Source organism: Octopus sinensis, linkage group LG9 (assembly GCF_006345805.1).
Source record: "Octopus sinensis linkage group LG9, ASM634580v1, whole genome shotgun sequence".
Classification (NCBI taxonomy): domain Eukaryota; kingdom Metazoa; phylum Mollusca; class Cephalopoda; order Octopoda; family Octopodidae; genus Octopus; species Octopus sinensis.
Window position 1 is genome coordinate 81,548,406 of NC_043005.1, and position 22,621 is coordinate 81,571,026.

Below are 22,621 nucleotides of genomic sequence, written 5' to 3' on the forward strand. Positions count from 1 at the left end.
ATGTTTCTGCAAAACGCACAACATTCTGTTCAGAATTTATCCCATTACCTTTCTTAATAGACAGCCATATACGCACATACGCTCATAAATATTCTATTATATTTATATAGTATACATTAATACATTTATATTATCCTATATATAACCATGTACATTGACAATACATTTATGTATAAGCGTATCTGTGTGTGTATATATATATACACACAAACACTATATATATATATATATACACACACACACACACATAGATACATATGTATATGCACACAAATATTTATATATGCATATATATATATATACAAACACACACACACACACGCACATATACAAATACTTTTAATAAACCAACAAAATCTTCACAAACTTTTAGTCTGTTTCACGCTTCCGTTCGTCAGAGTGTTGTGATCATACTGAAAAATTGCGATGCTATAGGTATATATATATTCGTTTGTTCTTTTATTTGTTTCTCCTGCATGTATATATATATATGTGCGTGTGTGTATTTATTTTTAAGAATGCTTATACACTCCTATTCACCCATATATATATATATATACAACGTGTGTGTGTATGTGTGTGCATTTATGTGTGCATGTGTGTGTGTGTATGTGTGTGTGTGCGTGGAAAAAGAGAAACCAATAAATGATGTTATGTAAATTGGCATCAGATAAGCAATTAACTCCCTTGCATACGCTCACACACACACACAAACACAGTACAATACAACACACACACATAAATACATATGTATATGCACACAAATATTTATATATGCATATATATATATATACAAACACACACACACACACACACGCACATATACAAATACTTTTAATAAACCAACAAAATCTTCACAAACTTTTAGTCTGTTTCACGCTTCCGTTCGTCAGAGTGTTGTGATCATACTGAAAAATTGCGATGCTATAGGTATATATATATTCGTTTGTTCTTTTATTTGTTTCTCCTGCATGTATATATATATATGTGCGTGTGTGTATTTATTTTTAAGAATGCTTATACACTCCTATTCACCCATATATATATATATATACAACGTGTGTGTGTATGTGTGTGCATTTATGTGTGCATGTGTGTGTGCGTGTATGTGTGTGTGTGCGTGGAAAAAGAGAAACCAATAAATGATGTTATGTAATTGGCATCAGATAAGCAATTAACTCCCTTGCATACGCTCACACACACACACAAACACAGTACAATACAACACACACACATGCAAAAAACACAATACAACACACACACATACACAAACACAATACAACCACACACACACACATAATACATATGTATATGCACACAAATATTTATATATGCATATATATATATATACAAACACACACACACACACACGCACATATACAAATACTTTTAATAAACCAACAAAATCTTCACAAACTTTTAGTCTGTTTCACGCTTCCGTTCGTCAGAGTGTTGTGATCATACTGAAAAATTGCGATGCTATAGGTATATATATATTCGTTTGTTCTTTTATTTGTTTCTCCTGCATGTATATATATATATGTGCGTGTGTGTATTTATTTTTAAGAATGCTTATACACTCCTATTCACCCATATATATATATATATACAACGTGTGTGTGTATGTGTGTGCATTTATGTGTGCATGTGTGTGTGCGTGTATGTGTGTGTGTGCGTGGAAAAAGAGAAACCAATAAATGATGTTATGTAAATTGGCATCAGATAAGCAATTAACTCCCTTGCATACGCTCACACACACACACAAACACAGTACAATACAACACACACACATGCAAAAACACAATACAACACACACACATACACAAACACAATACAACACACACAACACACATACACACTCAGGCATACACACACATTTAGAAAGGATAGTTTCGAGAACTAATTATTCCATCTGTTCTGGCTCTGTATTTGGGGGAAATACAATCAATATTTTGTTAAGCGTTGCGTAAGCTAAACGATCAGATATATTTGCACGCTCGTGTAAAATACTGTTAAAGATGTAAGCCTTTGGTCACAATAAATAAGTTTTCTTTCTAATCTACGCTCTGCATATAAGTCGGAGAAAAGAGAAAAAAAAACACTCACGGTGTTATATTTACTAGAGAACGTAAATCTATGATATAAATTGGTATTTTCATTCTTTTACATTATGAAATATTGTTTGCTTAGCAGTGCTTGCAGTTTTAATCGTTTGCTTTTTATTGATTTTCCAAAGCTAAGGACTTTGACCGTCATTTGGCCACTTTTAACTGAATGATGATTATCATCATTATCGTCAACGACAACAATATTTAACATCAGTTTTCTATGCTGGCATGGTTTGGACGGTTTGACAGGAACTGACAAACCCAGAGCCGCACCTGGTTGCACAGTCAGTTTTAGCTGGGTTTCTATAGCTTGATGCCCTTTCTAAAGCCAACCACCTTACAATGTGTTGTAGATACCTTTTACGTGGCTCTATACCCAGCGTTTTTTATGTGGTGCCATCACCAATGTTTTTAATGTGGAATTACACCAGTGCTTTTTGTGTTGCACAAGCACCAGTGCTTTTTAAGCGGCACATCTACCAGTGCTTTTTAAGTAGCATAAGCAGTAGTGATTTTTTTTTAAGTGGCACAATACGAGTGCTTTTTAAGTGGCACAAGCACCAGTTTTTTTTTAAGTGGTACAACCACCAGTGCTTTCTTTTTAAGTGGCACAACCACCAGTGTTTTTTTAAGTGACACAACCACCAGCGTTTTTTAAGTGGCACAAGCAACAGTGTTTCTTCTAAGTGGCACAACACCAGTGCTTTTTAAGTGGCACAAGCAACAGTGTTTTTTTTAAGTGGAACCTCACCAGTGCTTTTTCTGTAGCACATGCACAGTGCCTTTTTAAGAGGCACAAACACCAATGCTTTTTACGTGGAACCACCACCAGTGCATTTTTTACAGTTATTCATAATTGTATTGTAGTGACTGTAATTCTATAAGTATGGAGAGATGTAGGGCAGGGTGAGACAGGACATTATCAATAGGGAATCACATAAAAGGTGTAGCGTAGGTTAACACTCACCGTTACCATAAATATATTCCAAACAAAATAACCGGGTCGCCGCGCTGCTCGACATTTCACAGAGAGTGCTGACCGTCGAACAGTAGCATCTGCTTGGTCTATGGCCAGTTCCTTCTTCTCAGTTTCCGTATGCATGTAAAGATGCCATTCTTGTTCATCCACAAACGACTGTCGATTGACTACATGATGTTCATCTATGTCTTCAATCAATTCAACTTCATATGAGGGAAGCTCGGAGGCCACAGTCACAGTGAGATCCTGAAAGAAGAAAGCATGACAACCTTTATTGTAGAAGGCAATATCTGAAAGGAAACAAGACAAAACCACAAACATATATTGCTAGGGCGATTAGACGTTTTGGCGATTAGGTGTGACATCGCTGCATCGAAACGCTGAATTGTTTGACATCAGCCGTTTTAATGATTTTCTTTTTTGATCTCTGTCTCCATAAGTGGAGACCCCCTTCGGTCATGAATGACTATGGGATTGCACCTAGAAAGTTACCCTCCGAGGCACAAGTCCGCGCAAGGTTGTTTGTGGAAGGCCAGCAGTCGTCCATGCATACTAGCCTCTCCTCTCCACACCACAGTTGCCTTCCAAGGGAAAGGCAAAGGACGATACAGCTTGGCACCAGTGGTGTCGCAACTCATTTCCACAGCAACGTAAAGTAAAGTGTCTTGCTCAAGAATACAACACGCAGCCCGGTCCGGGAATCGAACTCACAACCTCACGATCGTAAGCTCGACGCTCTAACGACTGAGCCATGCGCCTTCACTGTCTCCATAAGTGCAGGAATGAAATTTGCTTAGTGGGATGCGAACCCACGTCCAATTTTCATTGCCCACATTCACGAAATGGTTTTAGGGAGTGTGCTTGCACCTGCTGCACTCATCTGTTCCTGAGCCTTTATCTGTCTCTATCACATCTTTGCCTGTATATCATACTGTCAGCGTATATGTCAGCGCTCACACATGCATGTGCCCGTGTATATTGTATGTGTGTTTAGCTCTGGTGGCAAAACGTACAGTTGTCAGCATCCATGCAGCTGCGCTGAATTCTATTATTCTGTATTTGCCCACACATAAACACATACAGACATATAAGCATTATATATATATATATATGTATGTATATGTAAGTATATATATTATAGTACATTAATATTTATATAATATGATATAATATTATATTTCATTACAAAATATTATATTGTATAATTCATATTGTATTTAGTCGAGTTGCAACGTCATGTTTCTTAACTAAAATATTCTATCAATCTTTGAGGCCTAGAAGAAGAGTTATTATAAATATACAACACAACGAATAACAAGAAAAAGAAAGATACGTTTTATATTTTAGCAGGTGAAAAATAAAATCCAGATTCTATTGTAAAACCACGTTGTCTTATACATGTGATGAAGTTAACAGAAGGAAGCGGAAGGAAAACAGTTGTAGCAAACGGATAACCACGATCATAATATGAGATTGAACATATATATTACACACACGCACACACATATAAATGTATATATACACACATATATATGTATATATACACACACATATATATGTACACACACACACATATATAGATATATATATATATGCACACACATATATGGCATATTCATACATATACATAGACACACAGACACATACACGCATGCACGCACACACGCATGTAGGCGTAGGCGTAAGAAGCTTGCTTTTCAAGCGCATGGTTTAGGTTCAGTCCTACTGCGTCGCATATTGGGCAAATGTTTTCTACATTAGCCTCAGGATTTGCAGACGGAAGCTGAAAGCAGCCGATCATATACCTGTGTGTGTGTGTGTGTGTCCATACTTTTGTCTCTGTCTATAACCCACCACCGCTTGATAACCGGTGTTGGTGTGATAATATCCCAGTATTTTAACGGTTCGTCGAAAAGAGATCGATAGAATATGTAACAAGTTTTAAAAGGATAATTAAGCATTGGGATCGATTTGTTCGACGGAAATCCCTTCAAGGCAGTACCCCAGCATGGCCGCAGTCGAATGACTGAAACAAGTAAAAGATATTTATTTCTTTATTGCCCACAAGGAGCTAAACATAGAGGGAACAAACAAGGGATTAAGTCGATTACATCGACCCCAGTACGTAACTAGTACTTATTTAATCGACACCGAAAGAATGAAAGGCAAAATCGACCTTGGCGGAATTTGAACTCAGAACGTAGCGACAGACAAAATACCTATTTCTTTACTACCCACAAGGGGCTAAACACAGAAAGGACAAACAAGGACAGTCAAACGGATTAAGTTGATTACATCGACCCCAGTGCGTAACTGGTACTTAATTTAATCGACTCCGAAAGGATGAAAGGCAAAGTAGACCTCGGCGGAATTTGAACTCAGAACGTAACGGCAGACGAAATACAGCTACGTATTTCGCCCGGCTTGCTAACGTTTCTGCCAGCTCGCCGCCCTAAAAGATAAAGTCGACCCCGGCGGAATTTGAACTCAGAACGTAAAGCCAGATGAAATACTGCTAAGCATTTCGCCCGGCGTACTAACGATTCAGCCTGGTCGCTACCTTAAAAGTTAAAAAATATTATATAGGAGCCATGTAATCGACTTCCTCTTCCCCTCAATAACTCCCGAAATTTTACACCACATTTAGTCTAGAAAATGAAATCGGTGAGCTGGCCGAATCGTTAGCACACCTGGCGAAATATTTAACGCTTTTCATCCCTCTCTACTTTCTGAGTTCAAATTCTTCCGACGTTGACTTTATCTTTTGTTGGGGGCGGGGTTGATAAAATATGTACCACTTGAGTACTGGGATGGGGGTGAGATTGTAATTGGCTTACTAACTCTCCACAAATTACTGACTTGGTACCTAAAATTTAAAATCATTATTATAATAGAAAATATGCTTCTTTAAAGAAAACAATTTTAAAAGTTTAAAGTAGAAATTTTAAGGAATATCATATTCCTTAATTAACCTTTATAAGCTAATTCCTTATAAAAACATTTCATAAAATACATATAAAAAATGTATTTCCGTCTATTTCAAATTATTTAAAAAGGTAAGTCGTATGTTAAAAATTATAAATTAACAAAAGCAGCCCTTTTGTTGTTCTTTGCTTTTGCATTTATTTCTCAAACATAAATAAATAAATAAATTCTCCTATGTACGCGATTGTAACAAAGGTAAAAGTCAGTCAGAATTACAGAACAATTAGATTAAATTAATTAAATAATGCTGATATGCTACACAGAACTGAATCAATGCAAAAATTTCTTTCACGTTAGTAACGTTAGGTGAAACAGCGTCTTACGTAATTGTTATTAAAGAAATTACACGTGAGTATCAATTTGATTTATAAATGTTCTGTGCTTTGAACAGTGGGAACAAATATGTAGTAAATTCTATTTAAATTTAATACATATTATAATACAAATATTATAAGAGTTTTTTCCTTCTTAGAATAATCTAAATTGTTTACATGTCTATTTGTAAAATGTAACATTCTTAAAGAATCATTCTTTATTGATCTTATTTTAAAATAAATCTAAATAAAGTTTGTAATACACCTTCTTCCGTCAGTTTTCATCAATTTCACTCACAAGCGAATACAGTGTTTGGAATTCAGGTTATTCAATAGTTTATAAGTCGTTAGTGTATTTCATATAACAAAGTGTCTCTTTTATGTTCTATCTTTCACTTGTTTCAGTCATTGTACAGCGGCCATGTTGGAGTACCGCCATTTTGGGTTCAATCAAAGACATCGATCCTAGTGCATTTATTTTTTTTATCTAGTACTTGATTTGTCGGTCCCTTTTACCGAAGCGCTATGTTATTTGGCACGCAAACACACCAACACGGTAGTCAAGCGATGGGAGAAGGACAAGCGCAAAGATACATACACACAGAAACACACACACATTTCTACCTACATATAAGCTTACCGAATTCACTAACAAGGTCCGTGGCTATGGGAGAAAACACTTGCCTAAGGCCAACATAGAGGGACTGAATCTGAAAATCTGAAACCACGTGACTTCGAAGCGCGCTTCTGAAGCATACAAACACACCTTCACACACACACCTTTTTTCTGCTAACATCTTATATTTATTTTACTTTATTTTTTCCTACATTTTGTTATATAATAAACACTTCTTCATCTCAACCACTTATATATATGTGTGTATGTTGTGTGTGGGAGTGAGTGTATGTATTTATATCTATCTATCTATCTATATATCTAGCTATCTATCTATATATATATATATATATTCAAGAGTTATGGAATGGAGTAGAAGATAAAATCTGGGCTACATATGCTTCATAGCAAGCGGAATTTCGGAAGCAGTATATGTGTATGTGTGTGCCCACATTATCATTTACCGATGTAGATGGTTCGGCCATTGCAAGTATATTTTTCCCAACAACTGATACATTGTAGATGTTGAATGAGCAACCGCCATGGCTTGCCTGCCGCTCACTTACTGAACCCTGAAATCAGGAATTTGCGGTTAACATAGAATGCGTCAGATGATTTTCGTCTTTGTTGTGGTTACCGGTGGCGTTGGTGGCTGTTCGGTATTATGTTATTGTTGTAGTGTTTTGTTGCTTAATACCAGGCGGCACCGACTATGGAGAATGATCATGAATGCAACAATAGTCATTCTACTTTTCTATTTGCAGTCATAAAATACACAGGGATAGATTATTTTGAGTGTTTTACTTTCTATGGCGATTTGGCAGCTATTTCTTGAAGGTCTAACGATTATAGACTAGGAGTGGCCAAGGTGTTTCATAACATCAGCCACAAAAAATATTTTTAAGCATAGCTCTGAGGTAAAAAGTTTGCTTCCCAGCCACATGGTTCCCGGTTCAGTCCCACTGCGTTGTACTTTGGGCAAGTATCTTATACTATAGTTTAGGGCCGACCAAAGTCTTGTGAGTGAACTCGATTGACGGAAACTGAAGGGAGCCCGTCGTGTGTGTGGTATTTTGTGTTTGTGTTTCTGTGTGTCTGTATTTCTCCTCCACTACGCCGCTTTACAACAGGTGATAGTGGGTATCAGACGCTGCAAATGAGCGGTTCGGTAAAAGAGACTGATAGAATAAGTAATTAGCATAAAAAAGTGTTAGCGTCGATTTGTTCGACTGAAAATTATTCAAGGCGTACGATAAAGGTTAAATGTACAGTTCCTACTTTTCACTTGCTAAGGCGGTGAACTGGCAGAAACGTTAACACGTCGGGCGAAATGCTCTGTGGTATTTCGTCTGCCGTTACGTTCTGAGTTCAAATTCCGCCGTGGTCGACTTTGCCTTTCTTCCTTTCGGGGTCGATTAAATAAGTACCAGTTACACACTGCGGTCGATATAATCGACTTAATCCGTTTTTCTGTCCTTGTTTTCTCCCTCTGTGTGTAGCTTCTTGTGGGCAGTAAAGAAATGATAGGTTGTTTAACCCCTGCTTGTTGAATGCTTTTAAAGAGTCTTCATTTTGGCAATTAAAACTTTGAAATCTGGTTGGTAAGATTAAGAAGAATGGCTATGGAATCTAATATAATCTCAGGAACTACACATAAATTTCTGAGCCGTAGTTTGGCTAAGTTAACTCACCTGGACTCTTTCTGCTGATGTTATTCATTAATCCAAGACCAGCTTTATCATGCAACCCTATGACCATCTATCATTATGTAATCACATAGCAGTAACCATCGTAAGATTATTCTATAAGAAAGCCTTCGTCAGATGCAAATTGCTTTCACTACCATACTAAATTATATTGATATTATTATCGTTTGTGTACACTGCTAGGTGCATGGGTATCACATCAATAAATGTCAAAGGCGGAAGCCTCGGGTGCGGACCTGGGTGTAGTCGAACACAAGTACAGATCTCGATAGTAGATCAATGCTTCAAATAATTAAACCTAGTTGGAATTCTGACAGATTACGTGTTTACCAAGATGAAACATGCCGTGATCTTGAGTGAACAGATCAGCATTTATTAGTTTCGAGCTACTGCTGCTTAATATACAACGAAGGCAACGAAAGACATTTAAAATACATCGATGGTATAACATCGAGGGAAAGGGTATAACAGCACAAATATTTACCAACCACTTTTAAAAGCAAATCTTTAAAACTGGTGAATGACATGTCGGCTTTTTGTCTAGTTATCCTCATGGTTATACTTTTTTATAATTACTATTAATTTTTTCGCAAAGTAAAATATATTTGTTATAGTTGTACCCGGAAGGCGGCGAGCTGGCAGAAATGTTAGCACGCCGGGCGAAATGCGTAGCCGTATTTCGTCTGCCGTTACGTTCTGAGTTCAAATTCCGCCTAGGTCTACTTTGCCTTTCATCCTTTCGGAGTCGATAAATTAAGTACCAGTTACACACTGGGCTCGATGTAATCGACTTAATCCGTTTGTCTGTCCTTGTTTGTCCGCTCTGTGTTTAGCCCCTTGTGGGTAGTAAAGAAATATATAGTTGTAGCCGAAAAATTCAGCAATTACTCGATATCACAATTTGCTAGGATATTGCCGACATGATCAACAAATTCTGACCAAACACAACATCGCGCCAAATAGGATCGCTTTCTTTTGGCGCCTTTTCTCCTGAACCTACCGTCCGGTATAAATACAGTACATCGTGACTATTAGACGTAGAACTTTGGGATGCAGCTGAGAGAGCAGTGACAGACACACTGTAGGAATTGACAAAGTCGGATGACAGCAGCTGACAACTGAAAGGCAATGAACTGTCGGATAACGAACGACATTAGAAGTCAGTAGCCGGCAAGCAACTAACAACACTTTAACTGCTCTGCAGCCACTACATCAAGAACAAAAACTCTCGACGTTTTGTCGTTCGTTGTAACAAGAACTGTCATTTCTTGTGTACGAAAAGAATAAATTCTTGTTTATCAAAATCTCAACAGACTCCATTGTTCTTTTCTGTTCATAGCAAATAAACATGTATTGCTAATGTAAATCTTTTTCACTACATTAAACTGTGTTACTGCTTTCAAGATAAAATTTGAAGTAGATATTCTGAATATTGAAAGTAGTAATATGGAAAGAAAAAACAAAAACCGGAATATGATAACGGATAAATGAGAGAACGGGGGTGAGAGAGAGAGTATCAGCTAGAAAGCGAATACGATGCAGCATGGTTAGTAACATGATTACGATCAGGAGTTATATAGAAAGGAAAAGGATAAGGAATCTATGTGGAAAAAGAAAGAGGGAGAAGTGGTTATATATGAAATAAAAATGCGGTAATTGGAAAAGACAGAAAAATGTCAGGAAATCCTTAGAGAAAAAGAAACTATTTTAGTTTCAAGAAATTATTGGATACAATATTTTTAATTTGTGAAGAATAGAGCATTCTTTAAGACTAATATGATTTTCTTAAAAAAACGTTCTGTATGATAAATGTACAGATGCTATTAGATACCTAACATACATGTTTTTAGTAATTAATTGCATTGATATATATTTCTAATAATAATAGTAATAATAATAATAATGATGATATATTAATTTTGAAATTGTTCTCTTCAGTCTACCTTTTAAAGTAAAAAATATAGAAATACAAGACAGTATTCGTAAAGACAAATTGTAAAGAAAATTCGTTTCTCTAAGAGAGGTTAAGGAGATGAATAATAAAACTGATTTCTTTATACAGACATACACATACATACGTACATATGCATGTATGCAGACATACATATATACATATTTATATATATATATATATATATATATCAATATATATATACATATATGTACACACACACATATTATATATATATATATATATATATATATATATATATATATATATATGTATATATATATATATAAGGCGAGCTAGTAATATCGTTTGTACGTCGAGCAAAATGTCTAACGATATTTCTTGCAGCTGTTTAGTTTCTGAGTTCAAACCCCGTGACGGTCAACTTCCATCCCTCTAGTGTCAATAGAATTAAATACAAGTCAAGTACTGGACATGTCTGTTCCTGCCCCACCCCTCTCAACAAGATCGCTAACCTTGAACTCTACAACGAACCATCATCCCGTTCATCGGAACGTTGTGGTCACTTATGCGTCATAGAAACCGAGTTACCGACCTTGCGAATTCTAGGGATCATATAAGTGTGTGTATGTGAGTGTAAGAGAATATATATAAGAGAAAATAAGTTATGGGGACATAAGCCCACTAACACTGTTGTCAAAGGGTGATGAAGACAAACACACACACACACACACACACACACACAACACACACACACATACACACACACACACACATATATATATATATATACACGACTGGCTTCTTTCAGTTTCCGTCTTCTAATTCCACTCACAAGGCTCGAGGGTAAAGTAGAAGGCACTTGGTCAAGGTATCATCTAGTAGGACTGAACCTGGAGCCATGAGGTTGGGAAACAAGCTCCTTACCACACAACCCCCCTACTCCTATATTTATTACATAACATCTATATTATATAATATATATATAGATATGTATGTATATAAAACAGTATCCCTAAGACAATTACGCGCACACTCAGAAGGTATGACACGCACATTTTCATTAGAGAATGTTGGCATTCAGCTCTGATGTAACTTTTGATACTATGGACAATCATTCACGTTGAATGAATGATGTAACGACTAAATTGTACGCGTTGAATAAATGAACGTAGAACAACCCCGATATGAAACAACGTAATTTGAGACGACAAGAGTATGTAGGGAAGGAACTATAATAGTGGGGAAAGGAGAATAGGAATTTCATGAAATGAGGTTAAACGATGTTGAATGAACGTAAGAGAGAGCATGAAGAAGAGGATTTGTTTTTTATTTTAATGGTTTTAACAGTAAATTGTGTCGTCTCAGATATCACCAGTCATTATTTGCATCTCTTGCTGACTGCTGTGGTCTCTCAAACCAACGTTGATTTTAACGTATAAATCTTATGTTATAAATGCTTGTGATATTTAGTGTAGTGAGCAACACAGCGTAATAAAATCATACTCTACTATTCTGTCCTCTTCTAGCAATAAATTAAATCCAAGCGATGTGTGAGGCGACCGACTCGCTATAAATAGTAGTGAAATACCTTCAATTGCTTTAAGATTAACCGATCTTAAATATTTATAGTTTATTATAACGAAGTTTGCTGATTTAGTGTGTTTTTGACTTGTTAACATGTCTCCCGCACTGCAATTGCTTTACTTTCAACACACAGTCTGAGGACAAATCGATAGCCAAGTAGGGCACCTATATAATCAAGGCTTCCACGCAGTTTTCGTCTATCAAATTCAGACAAAACATATCGGTTGGCTTAGGGATATAGACAAAGGACTCTACCTCAAGGGGTCTGCTGCACAGTACGACTGGACCCCAGACCACGAGATAGCAAAGCGAGCTTCTGAACCCCACAACAAGACCTTCGACAATCCTTATATTCAGAAGGACAAGGCCTCAAATTTTGGGGGAAGGGATTAAGTCGATTACATCAACCTCAGTACGTAACTGGTACTAATTTTATCGACTCCGAAAGGATGAAAGGCAAAGTCAACGTCGGTGGAATTCGAACTCAAGATCTGACGGCAGACGAAATACCTATTTTTTTACTACCCACAAGGGGCTAAACACAGAGAGGAAAAACAAGGACAGACAAACGGATTAAGTCGATTATATCGACTCCAGTGAGTAACTGGTACTTATTAAATCGACCCCGAAAGGATGAATGGCAAAGTCGACCTCGGCGAAATTTGAACTCAGAACGTAGCGGCAGATGAAATATGGCTACACATTTCGCCGGCCTGCTAACGTTTCTGCCAGCTCGCCACCTTATCTTCAATCATAGATGGTATGATGTCAAATGAGTGGTTTTCAAATGAGCTGGGAGTGAGTGAGTGATTTAGCAGAAAGCCACTTCCACTAACCACGCTGTTACTGTCATGTGGTTACAAGTGTTTAGTGAAAGAGAGAGGTGAAACCAAAAAGAATGAGAGAAATATTAATAATGTAAAGAAAGGAGTGGCAAGGTTGAAATATTTGTTGATCTAAGGGGTAGAAAGAAAAGGAGAGCCAGGAAAAGAGAGCGAGAGAAAGAGAGAGAGTGAAAGAAAGAAAGAAAGAAAAAGAGAGAGAGAAGGGGGAGAGGGAGAGAGACAGTGTTTAACTGTGGGAAATTCTAAAATCATTTTATGTATTATTATGACTGAAAGTGAAATTACAGAGCAAAATAGCTTTGGGCGTTATTTTTTAAACTTATAATGGAATTGAAATTAAATTGTTATTGTATATTTCTCTATCATTTATTGCACAGGTAACAATAAGATTTATTTGTAATATAAATGCAAATCATCTTGTCCTCCTTAAACAACACCTCTTAATTCTTTTCGTTCTGTGGAATTTCTACAGGTTTTGCTTGTAATTATATATATTACCATATCCTCTTAGTTCAGTTAAACAAAAGAAAAAAAAAGAAAAATTTGAAATACACAAGACATTTGCACAACCTGTCGCGCATTGGAACTGAAACATTAGACCTCGGGACTAAGAAATGAGCACCATAGCAACACAACCTTGCCTACAGCTATAATACAATTCTAGAATTGGAAAATCGTTCATGAAATTAAATATGGTTCATTTTGTGAACTGGAATGATTTCTAAGAATTTTGTATTTACCAGTTATTCGAGGAATGTTCATGCATATTCAGCTGGTCGAAACTTCTAGCTAAATAAAATTAAATCCATATAAAGGGGTAGTAAAAGCAGGACGTTTGTGATATACATTTTAACGTTTGAAATCTAACTGTGTATGAATTCCTTATCGCAAAATACAATTTTCCTTTAATTTGTATAACCTTGAAGAATATTAAGGAATACAACTTACTATGACCCTTTTGCGGGGAGTACTTCTCAAACAAGAATGTTCTATAGAGTAGAATGTGCGTGTACACGTGTGAGTATGTGCATATATATATAATCAACTAATAAGGGTGAGAGAATTGGATACTAATTTAATAGTACATCCATTTAACACCAAGTGGCTTAGTGCATAAAAACCCGGAATACGATAAATTTTATACATAAATATAAGAGAGTAACCACCATGTTCTATTTTTAGTGCTAGAGTCGACCACATGGTGGTTACTCTCTTATATTTATGTATAATATATATATATAATATATATATATATATATATATATATATATATATATATATATATATATACATATATATGTTTGTGTGTGTGTGTGTAATTGTTAAAGAGGACAGCAAACATTAAGGCAAGGCAAACACCTCAGGCCGTATACAATATTACTACTGGATTTTTTTCCAATAATAATATATACGACTTGAGATGTTTGCCTTACCTTAATGTTTGTTGTCCTCTTTAACAATTATATATCCGCTGCATCGGGAATGTGCAATGGCTCCATAACTACCGTCTCTCCCTGGAGCCCTAGTAATGCGTTACAGTACTTAAGTAGCATACCTAATCGTGTAGATTGCCTGTGAAGTAAAACCCATACTTTGTGTGTGTGTGCGTGTGTGCGTGTGCGTGCGTGTGTGTGTGTGTGTGTGTGTGTATACATGGGGTGTAGATAAAAAGTCAGGTAATACTAAAAAAAGTCACCATTTTGTTTTAATCCCCTTCAAAGTATTCGCCTTAGGAGTCTATACACTTCTGCCAGCGTTCCTGCCACTGCTAGAAACTTTTCTGGAAATCACTTATTTGGATGCTGTAGAGATGCGCCGTTGAACCTTTCTTTTGAGCTTTAGGAATAGCTAAAAGTCACAGGGAGCAAAGTCTGGGATGTAGGAAGCCTGACGTACAAGTGGCGCGTTTTGCTTGACGGGGAATGCTTGGACGATGTAGGCAGAATGAGTAGGTGCGTTGTCATGGTGGAGTTGCCAGTCCATTGCTTCCTGTGGATCGGGATTTATAATTTGAGATTTTTTTTTTTTTTTGCGGAGGGTGAAAGTGGTAACAAGAACAGGACAGTGAGAACAGAAAAAAAAGAAAAAGAAAAACAAACGGTGAGGGTTGTTAAGCCAAGACGATAGAAAAATTATTATGAACGCTAGGAAGACGAGCTTAAGAAGGAGATATAAGCACGTTTAGTCTTCATGGATTATGTGGGTAGAAAAGTAGATTCTCTTTCGTCACGTGTCAGCGGCGAGAGAGTCGAGGAGGAGGAGTGAGAGAGAGGAAACGGTGAAGAGGAGAGGAGAATAGGGAAGAATAGGGAGTTCAAATTCCGCCGAGGTCGACTTTGCCTTTCATCCTTTCGGGGTCGATAAATTAAGTACCAGTTACGCACTGGGGTCGATGTAGTCGACTTAATCCCTTTGTCTGTCCTTGTTTGTCCCCTCTGTGTTTAGCCCTTGTGGGTAGTAAAGAAATATATATATATATATATATATAACATCATTAATATAATGTAGGTACATTCGCCTAAACAACTTGAATTTTCGTGTTGTAGTATTAAATGCCAAATTATATCGTATTAAGACTATCAAAACTTTGTCAACGGTATTTTTTTTTATTCCCGTTGAAATATTCAATTCTTTACTGGAGTCAAAATAGCAAAGACATGGTTGACAAGAATGTATTTTGTATGCACTTTAGTTCTTACCACTCTCCCATAGGGAAAAATACCCCATGCAGGAAGAAAGCTGCGTTGCATCAGAAGAAAGCGCAGACATAACTTCCGGCTTCCATAAAGTTCAAGTCTGCTGTTAGGCTATAATGTTTTCCATATCTGTTTTTACTATTCAATATGACTTGTGTTTTCAGGATGACTTGTGTTTTCAGAAGCACATGAAAATGTTATCCTCGGGCACTTAGAAAACATCAGAAATTACAGCTTTCAACGGTTTGGTTACTCTCTGTAGAACTACCTCTTATTTACTTTATAAGAATAGTAAAGTTCATTTTCAAATACTAAATTCACTCATATGTACACACGTAGACGCAGCGAACAAAACGGTGAGAGAGAAGGTGGAGGATGAGGAGGAGGCGTATGGTGAAAGAGCGGTTGTAGAGCGGGTGTAAAGAGGAAGGAGAAACATATAGAATCACAATCATGCATGCACTCATACACATATATACCAACACAAGTATATATTCCAACAAATACGCTGTTAGTAACAGCTCCATGACCTCAGAAAAAGACACACATACGCTGAGAAAAGGAGATACGCACCGTAGGCATATTGCAACCACGTACATAGCTATAATTTGCTGTATTTTCATAAATAATGATGTTATATCGGATGGAAATAAAATACGAATAAATACGTAAAAAATATTTCCATTAAAATTATATTAAATAAATGTAAAAAAATATATAGAAATTCGTGATTTATGGAATATTAAAATTTAACAATGTAAAATATTAAAAAATATATATTAATTCCCAATAATAATAATAAAAAACAAAAGATGAATTTTCAATATTACAGTATTAATAAAATGAAATTAGTACTTTTTAGTGAACTGGAATAGGTCTCATTTGAGAAAGCGCATCAAAGAGTGATTGATTGAGAAAAAATAGAGATACGGATATACTGAAAAATAATTAGCAAATAATAATCATTCGCAAATCGATATACGCATATATATATATATATATATATATATATATATATATATATATATATATATATATATATATATATATATATATATATATATATATACATACATATATGTATGTATGTATTTATGCATGGATGTTTATATTTGAGTGTGTCTATATAGAGGGTGCCTCCACTACTAAATTGCACATTTTAAAGCTGTTAACTCACTTGCTTTTAATTTCATTTTAGATTTAACCCATTAACGATAGGAAAGGGGGCTATTCTTAGCTTTGAACAAAAGAAATTGCTAGTCGATGTGCAAAAACAATTTAGGAGAGAGATGCAAATAGATCTGCCAACGCGACTTAACAACAATTCGAATGAGAGGTGAGTTTCAATCCGATGCAACTATTGCGAACGGCTACAAAACTTTACCGGAAAACTGCTGACATCGGCGACCCCACAAACTAAGAAAGGCTACTGGAAACTGATTGCCAGAAATGAGGAAAATCTGTGCATCAAGCGAGTCGTGAGATAGTAACTTCAAAACAACTCTCCCTCTCTTGTTCTTCATCCTTTCTGCTTTTCTCTCTTACCCTTCCCTACTCTTCTCCTCCCCTCTTAACTGTTCCCTCTCTCTCTCACTCTTCCTCATTGACTCTCTCGTCGCTGACACGTGACGAAAGAAAATCTTTGTGCCCATTTCCTTCCTAAAGACATGTGATACCTGTCTCCTCTCATAAGCTCATCTTCCTAGCATTCATATTAATTTTTCTCTCGTATTTACTTAACAGTCCTCACCGTTTGTTTTTACTGTCTTGGCACCACTTTCACCCTCCTAAAAAAATCCCAAATTTTATTCAATTCGCTTTGCGAGAAGGACTGTTTCAACGAAGTCACGTCTTGTCCTTGCCTTCGAAATGCGTGGAGTATGAAACAGGGACAACTGATGAAGGGGAATATTCTTTATGTTGTATGTCTCGTTTCTCTGGGGTTTTTTTGTTGTTCGAAAAAAAGTTATTTTTCTATGTTTTTGTTTTTATGTTTTCGTTTCTCATTGTGTTCTACGTCTTCTGATGTCCTGTACCCATATATGCATGTATATATACATATATATGTAGGTATGTACATATATGTATGTATATATGCATATATTTACATATTATTTGTATTATTATATGATCGAACGCCACGCATCCTCTTCCAATTAAGTTTTATCTATCTATCTATCTATCTATATATATATATATATATATATATATATATAGGCTTAAATATATACTATATGTGTGTATCTATGTTTGTACATGTTGAATGGCAGAGAAGAACTGAATATTTTAGAGAGAGAATTTGAGGGAGATAATAGTTTTTTTCTAGCAATGTGCAGTGGTTTTATGGTGATGTGCAGTTGTGAGTTTCAGTTCAAAGGTGATGACCATTTTAACCTATGAATTGGAGTTTAACACCAAAAGTTCACGTTTCTTGTAATGTCATTAACAAAATTTCAATAATTGGATTACGTCAATATTTCCCCGTGAATCTTAGGCATTCTTCAAATACCTGCGTATTGTCTCCTTCATTAAATGCAAGCATAGAGTCCAACTGAAAAGGAATTGATTACAGAGACAGAGAGAGAGAGGGAGGGAGGGAGAGAAAGAGGGAGGGAGGGAGAGAAAGAGGGAGATGGAGTAAGAGGGAGGGAGACGGAAAGAGAAAAACAGGGAAATAGAGAAGGAGAGAGACAAAGAGGGAGAGGGAGAAGGAGGGAGGAAGACGGAGAGAGAGAAACAGGGGAATAGAGAAGGAGAGAGAGAAAGAGGGAGATAAAAAAGGAGAGGGAGAAGGAGGGAGATAGATGAGAGGGAGAAGGAGGGAGGGAGACGGAGAGAGAGAAACAGGGGAATAGAGAAGGTGAGAGAGAGAAAGAGGGAGATAGAGAAGGAGAGGGAGAAGGAGGGAGGGAGACGGAGAGAGAGAAACAGGGGAATAGAGAAGGAGAGAGAGAAAGAGGGAGATAAAGAAGGCGAGGGAGAAAGAGAGAGATAAAGAAGGCGAGGGAGACGGAGAGAGAGAAACGGGGAAATGGAGACGGAGTGAGAAGGAAAGAAATCGGGATGGAAAGAGAAAGGAAGAGAGAGAGAGAGATGGGGAGAGTGAGAAAGAAAGAGAAAGAAGGGGAGGGGAGAGGAATTGTAGATTATAACTAGAGATAGACAAAGAAAGTAAGAAACGTAAGAGCGAAGAAGAATGACGCCTCAGCAAATTGCTTCAGAGCCATTATGCAACCTCCACGTAATCCTTAAATTAGAAGATTCCATCTGTGTTTTAAGATTGTGTATATTGTTATCATTATGAAGAAGGCCAGCTGAGGTCGATGTAATCGACTCCTCCACCCTCGTCGTTACCATTACTGGCCTTCGAAAAAGTGGCGAGCTGGCAGAATTGTTAACGCTCTGGATGAAATGCTTAGCGGTATTTCGCCCGAAGCTACGTTCTGAGGTCAAATGCCGCCGAGGTCGACTTTGCTTTTCTTCCTTTCGGTTTCGATAAAATACGTACCGGCTGAAAACTGGGGTCGATGTAATCGACTCGTCCCCACCTCCCCCTTGTGGCAAAAATTTGAAATAATAATAATAATAATAATAATAATAATAATAATGATAGCAGTAGTAATAATAATAATAATAATAATAATGAGGATTATTATTATTATTATTATTATTATTATTATTATAATTATTATTATTATTATTAGTAGTAGTAGTAGTCGATAAAACAGGTACCATTTTGAGTTTAGGGGTTCATGTGATCGACTAGCCCCTTCCTACAAAATTGCAAGCCTTGTGTCTAAATCGACTAAAGCCTCTTCTTGAGTTGCTGGCTTGACGCAAAAATTATTGTGACTTAACCAAAATCATTCCGAATTTGATAGATATATCACGAAAACCCTTCTCAAAGCTCCGACAATCACATATTTTGATTCATACAGCATACAAGTAGGACCGGATCTTTTCTTTTTGATGGACGGGATTTTCTAGTTAACTAAACAATTTGAAACTTCGTATATTTGTAGAATGTGTCAAAAGAAAACATTATTGTAAACAAAATTGAAAACAAAATTGTAATTTGTAACTTTAACGTAGTTTAATTCTTCGAATTTTAACCAATGAAATCCTAGCATTCGAGCTCAGATCATTTGCTGCGTCTAAAAACTCACACACACACACACACGCGCCTTATTCATCCTTCTCGCTTCTGTCTTCTGCTAGAAATAACAGCTATATCTCTTAAATCGATGATTTTCGTCGCCCAATAAAAATATTGACGATATTTTTTGAATATTTTCTTTATTTTTTTTTACCGAAAGGCTTCTCCCATGGTTTTGAAGGGCCAGAAACAACAAAAACAAAACGATAATATGCCTAAAGCGGTCTAGAATTTGCGCGTGGAGTGTGAGTTGTATTGTAAAAATTTGCGAAATATTTTTTCATAAAAGGATGCCCCAGCTTGTCGGAAGCTGTGATATAAATTGGGAAAAAAATCCTCGACACCAGTGCGTAATTGGTACTTAATTTATCGACCCCCAAACGATGAAACATTGACCCCACCTTCTGGTTTATTTACCTTTTGTGTAAATTTGTTGCGGCAAGGGGCAACTCACGAACGTGTATGTATGCTTGTGTGTGTATGTATATCTCCGTTTGTATGTGTGTGTGTGTACGCTTATATATTAATTACTATGTGCTTGTGCAAATGTATATGCATGTGTTTGAGAGAGAGAGTAACAGAGAGTGTGTGTGTGTGTGCAAGTGTACGTGTGTATGTATCTGAATATGTGTGTGTGTATGCGGCATGCGTCTGCTATATTTCTTTATCAATATCAATAACGCAGCAAATGATTTGAGCTCAAATGCTCGGATTTCATTGGTTAAAATTCGAAGATGCTGGGATTTCATTGGTTAAAATTCGAAGAATTAAACTACGTTAAGTTACAAATTACAATTTTGTTTTCAATTTTGTTTACAATAATGTTTTCTTTTGACACATTCTACCAGTATACGAAGTTTCAAATTTTTTAGTTAACTAGAAAATTCCGTCCATCAAAAAGAAAAGATCCGTAGGACCTTATCCAATCTGTATCGACATCGGTTATGACTTAGGAGAGATTTAACTGCTATTTTAGCAGACCGAATAACCGACTAGATTCTTCCTTCAGTTATGTGCTGATGTAGGCGTTGGTTGAGTGATATCTACGTGTTGGAATATGATTGCATTTCTGTGTGTGTGTGTGTGTGTGTGTGTATGTGTGTGTGTGTGTGTGGCTAATCAATCAACTCTGCAATTTTCCCATAAGATTAACAGATATTAGACACTTAATCTTTTTACTCTATACTAATTCGTGTGAATCTGGAAATATTCAAAATCTATTCACGTACATGAAATCGTGTTGTATCATCCCGTATTTCTCGATGAAAGTGACGAAATCGTTGATTCTTTAAAGCACCTGGAGGTACTTGTTTCTCCGTCACTCTGTGTTCAAATACAACTGAGGTCAACTTTGTCTTGCTTCATCATTTTGGTGTTAAATAAAGAAAAAAGCACCAGTTCAGCGTGGGTGGGCGTTTGGTGTATTCGTTGGAACGTCGGACTAGATGCTGAAAAGAATCAATTTGAATCCAGATTGTATTCCATCAGCAATGTCTAAGACGAGTGCCAAGGTGTGTGAGCCTTAAAATAATCGCCTTTTGGTTGGACAATATAAGTGAAGGCGCAACTGCCTTGTCCACTCCTGCGCACAGAGATGGATTCAACTGTGCAAAACCTGATCGTGAGCCCTAGATTCAAATTTGATCGTAGGCAAATCCAAACCTGACCGTAGGCAAACAACTTTGAGTGGTTTCTTAAGGAGGTTTCTATTGATCCAAGCATTAAGAAATTCTGTCGGTGGAAACTGTACGGATATCCTACAGAATGATTTTATAATTCATTGCTTGTTAGTTTTAATACATGCTCCGATTTAATACCACTACTTTAAGAGCGCGACCCAACACTTGCAAACGACCACAGGAACCAGTTCTTATTGCGTTGTGGTGGCTTATGTGCCTCTATAACTGAGAGAGGTATGGCAGAGAAGTGCAACGCAAGCTCCTGTGGGGGCCTTCAGTGCTGTTCAGGCCAAAGGATGGAGGCCAGGCTAATAGGGACCATCTCTTTTCAGGAGTAAAAATGAGTATGCATACGGCCATTGTCCTTTCTTAGAAAAATCTAAATTTACAAAAGCGTCGACTTAGGAGAGAAAAGCGTTCTCTCGGGGAAACATATGTCCCAAAGGAAAACATTAGCGAGGACGCCCTAAAAATAGCCGCAAGAGGGATGCTGTGGAAGTGTTAAAACAGTAGGGATCCAATTGGGAAGAAACCGAAAAAGACAGCCCAGAATCAAGGACAAAGTAGAAAAGTCATCTATGGTTTATGTCCCATGAGGATCGAAGGGTTAAAGAAACTAACTTTCTCAGGGATTCATGCCAATTCTGCGATGTAATGATGATTTTCTCCATGCTTTTCCTCAATATCGAGATACTTCAAAAATGATTTGAACTCTATCGTCCTTTAATTAAAGTACAACAAAGAAATAGTTCAGATCTTGCTTCATGTTCTGAGTCAAGTACTGGGCTAGGGTTTCACACTGAATCCCTCTTCGATTCCAGGTGGTACCTCTTCAGTTTGACTACTTTTGTAAGACGTCAATGGATAAAGAGAGAAAAAATGGATATAGAAGTCTAACTGCTGGGCTTATCCCACCCCACGCCTGAAGGCGTTAATATTTAGTCGTAACTGCCGCGCTAATATGGGGCTGATCGGATGTTCAATACTCACATTGTTAGCGAAATGGACTTAAAGATCGTGTAGTAAAATGACTCACAC

General features: G+C 36.8%; 1 protein-coding gene across 7 annotated transcripts in view; it reads right to left on the reverse strand.

Annotated features, from left to right (window-relative positions):
* The window catches only part of LOC115215706 (cys-loop ligand-gated ion channel-like), a 538,804-nt gene that overhangs the window by 206,162 nt on the left and 310,021 nt on the right, over positions 1–22,621 (reverse strand). For all 7 annotated transcript variants that reach the window (XM_036506053.1, XM_036506054.1, XM_036506051.1 and 4 more), the window contains one exon: positions 3,076–3,333. In XM_036506053.1, the coding sequence (XP_036361946.1) occupies positions 3,076–3,333 (258 nt within the window). The remainder of the gene's footprint in view (positions 1–3,075; positions 3,334–22,621) is intronic.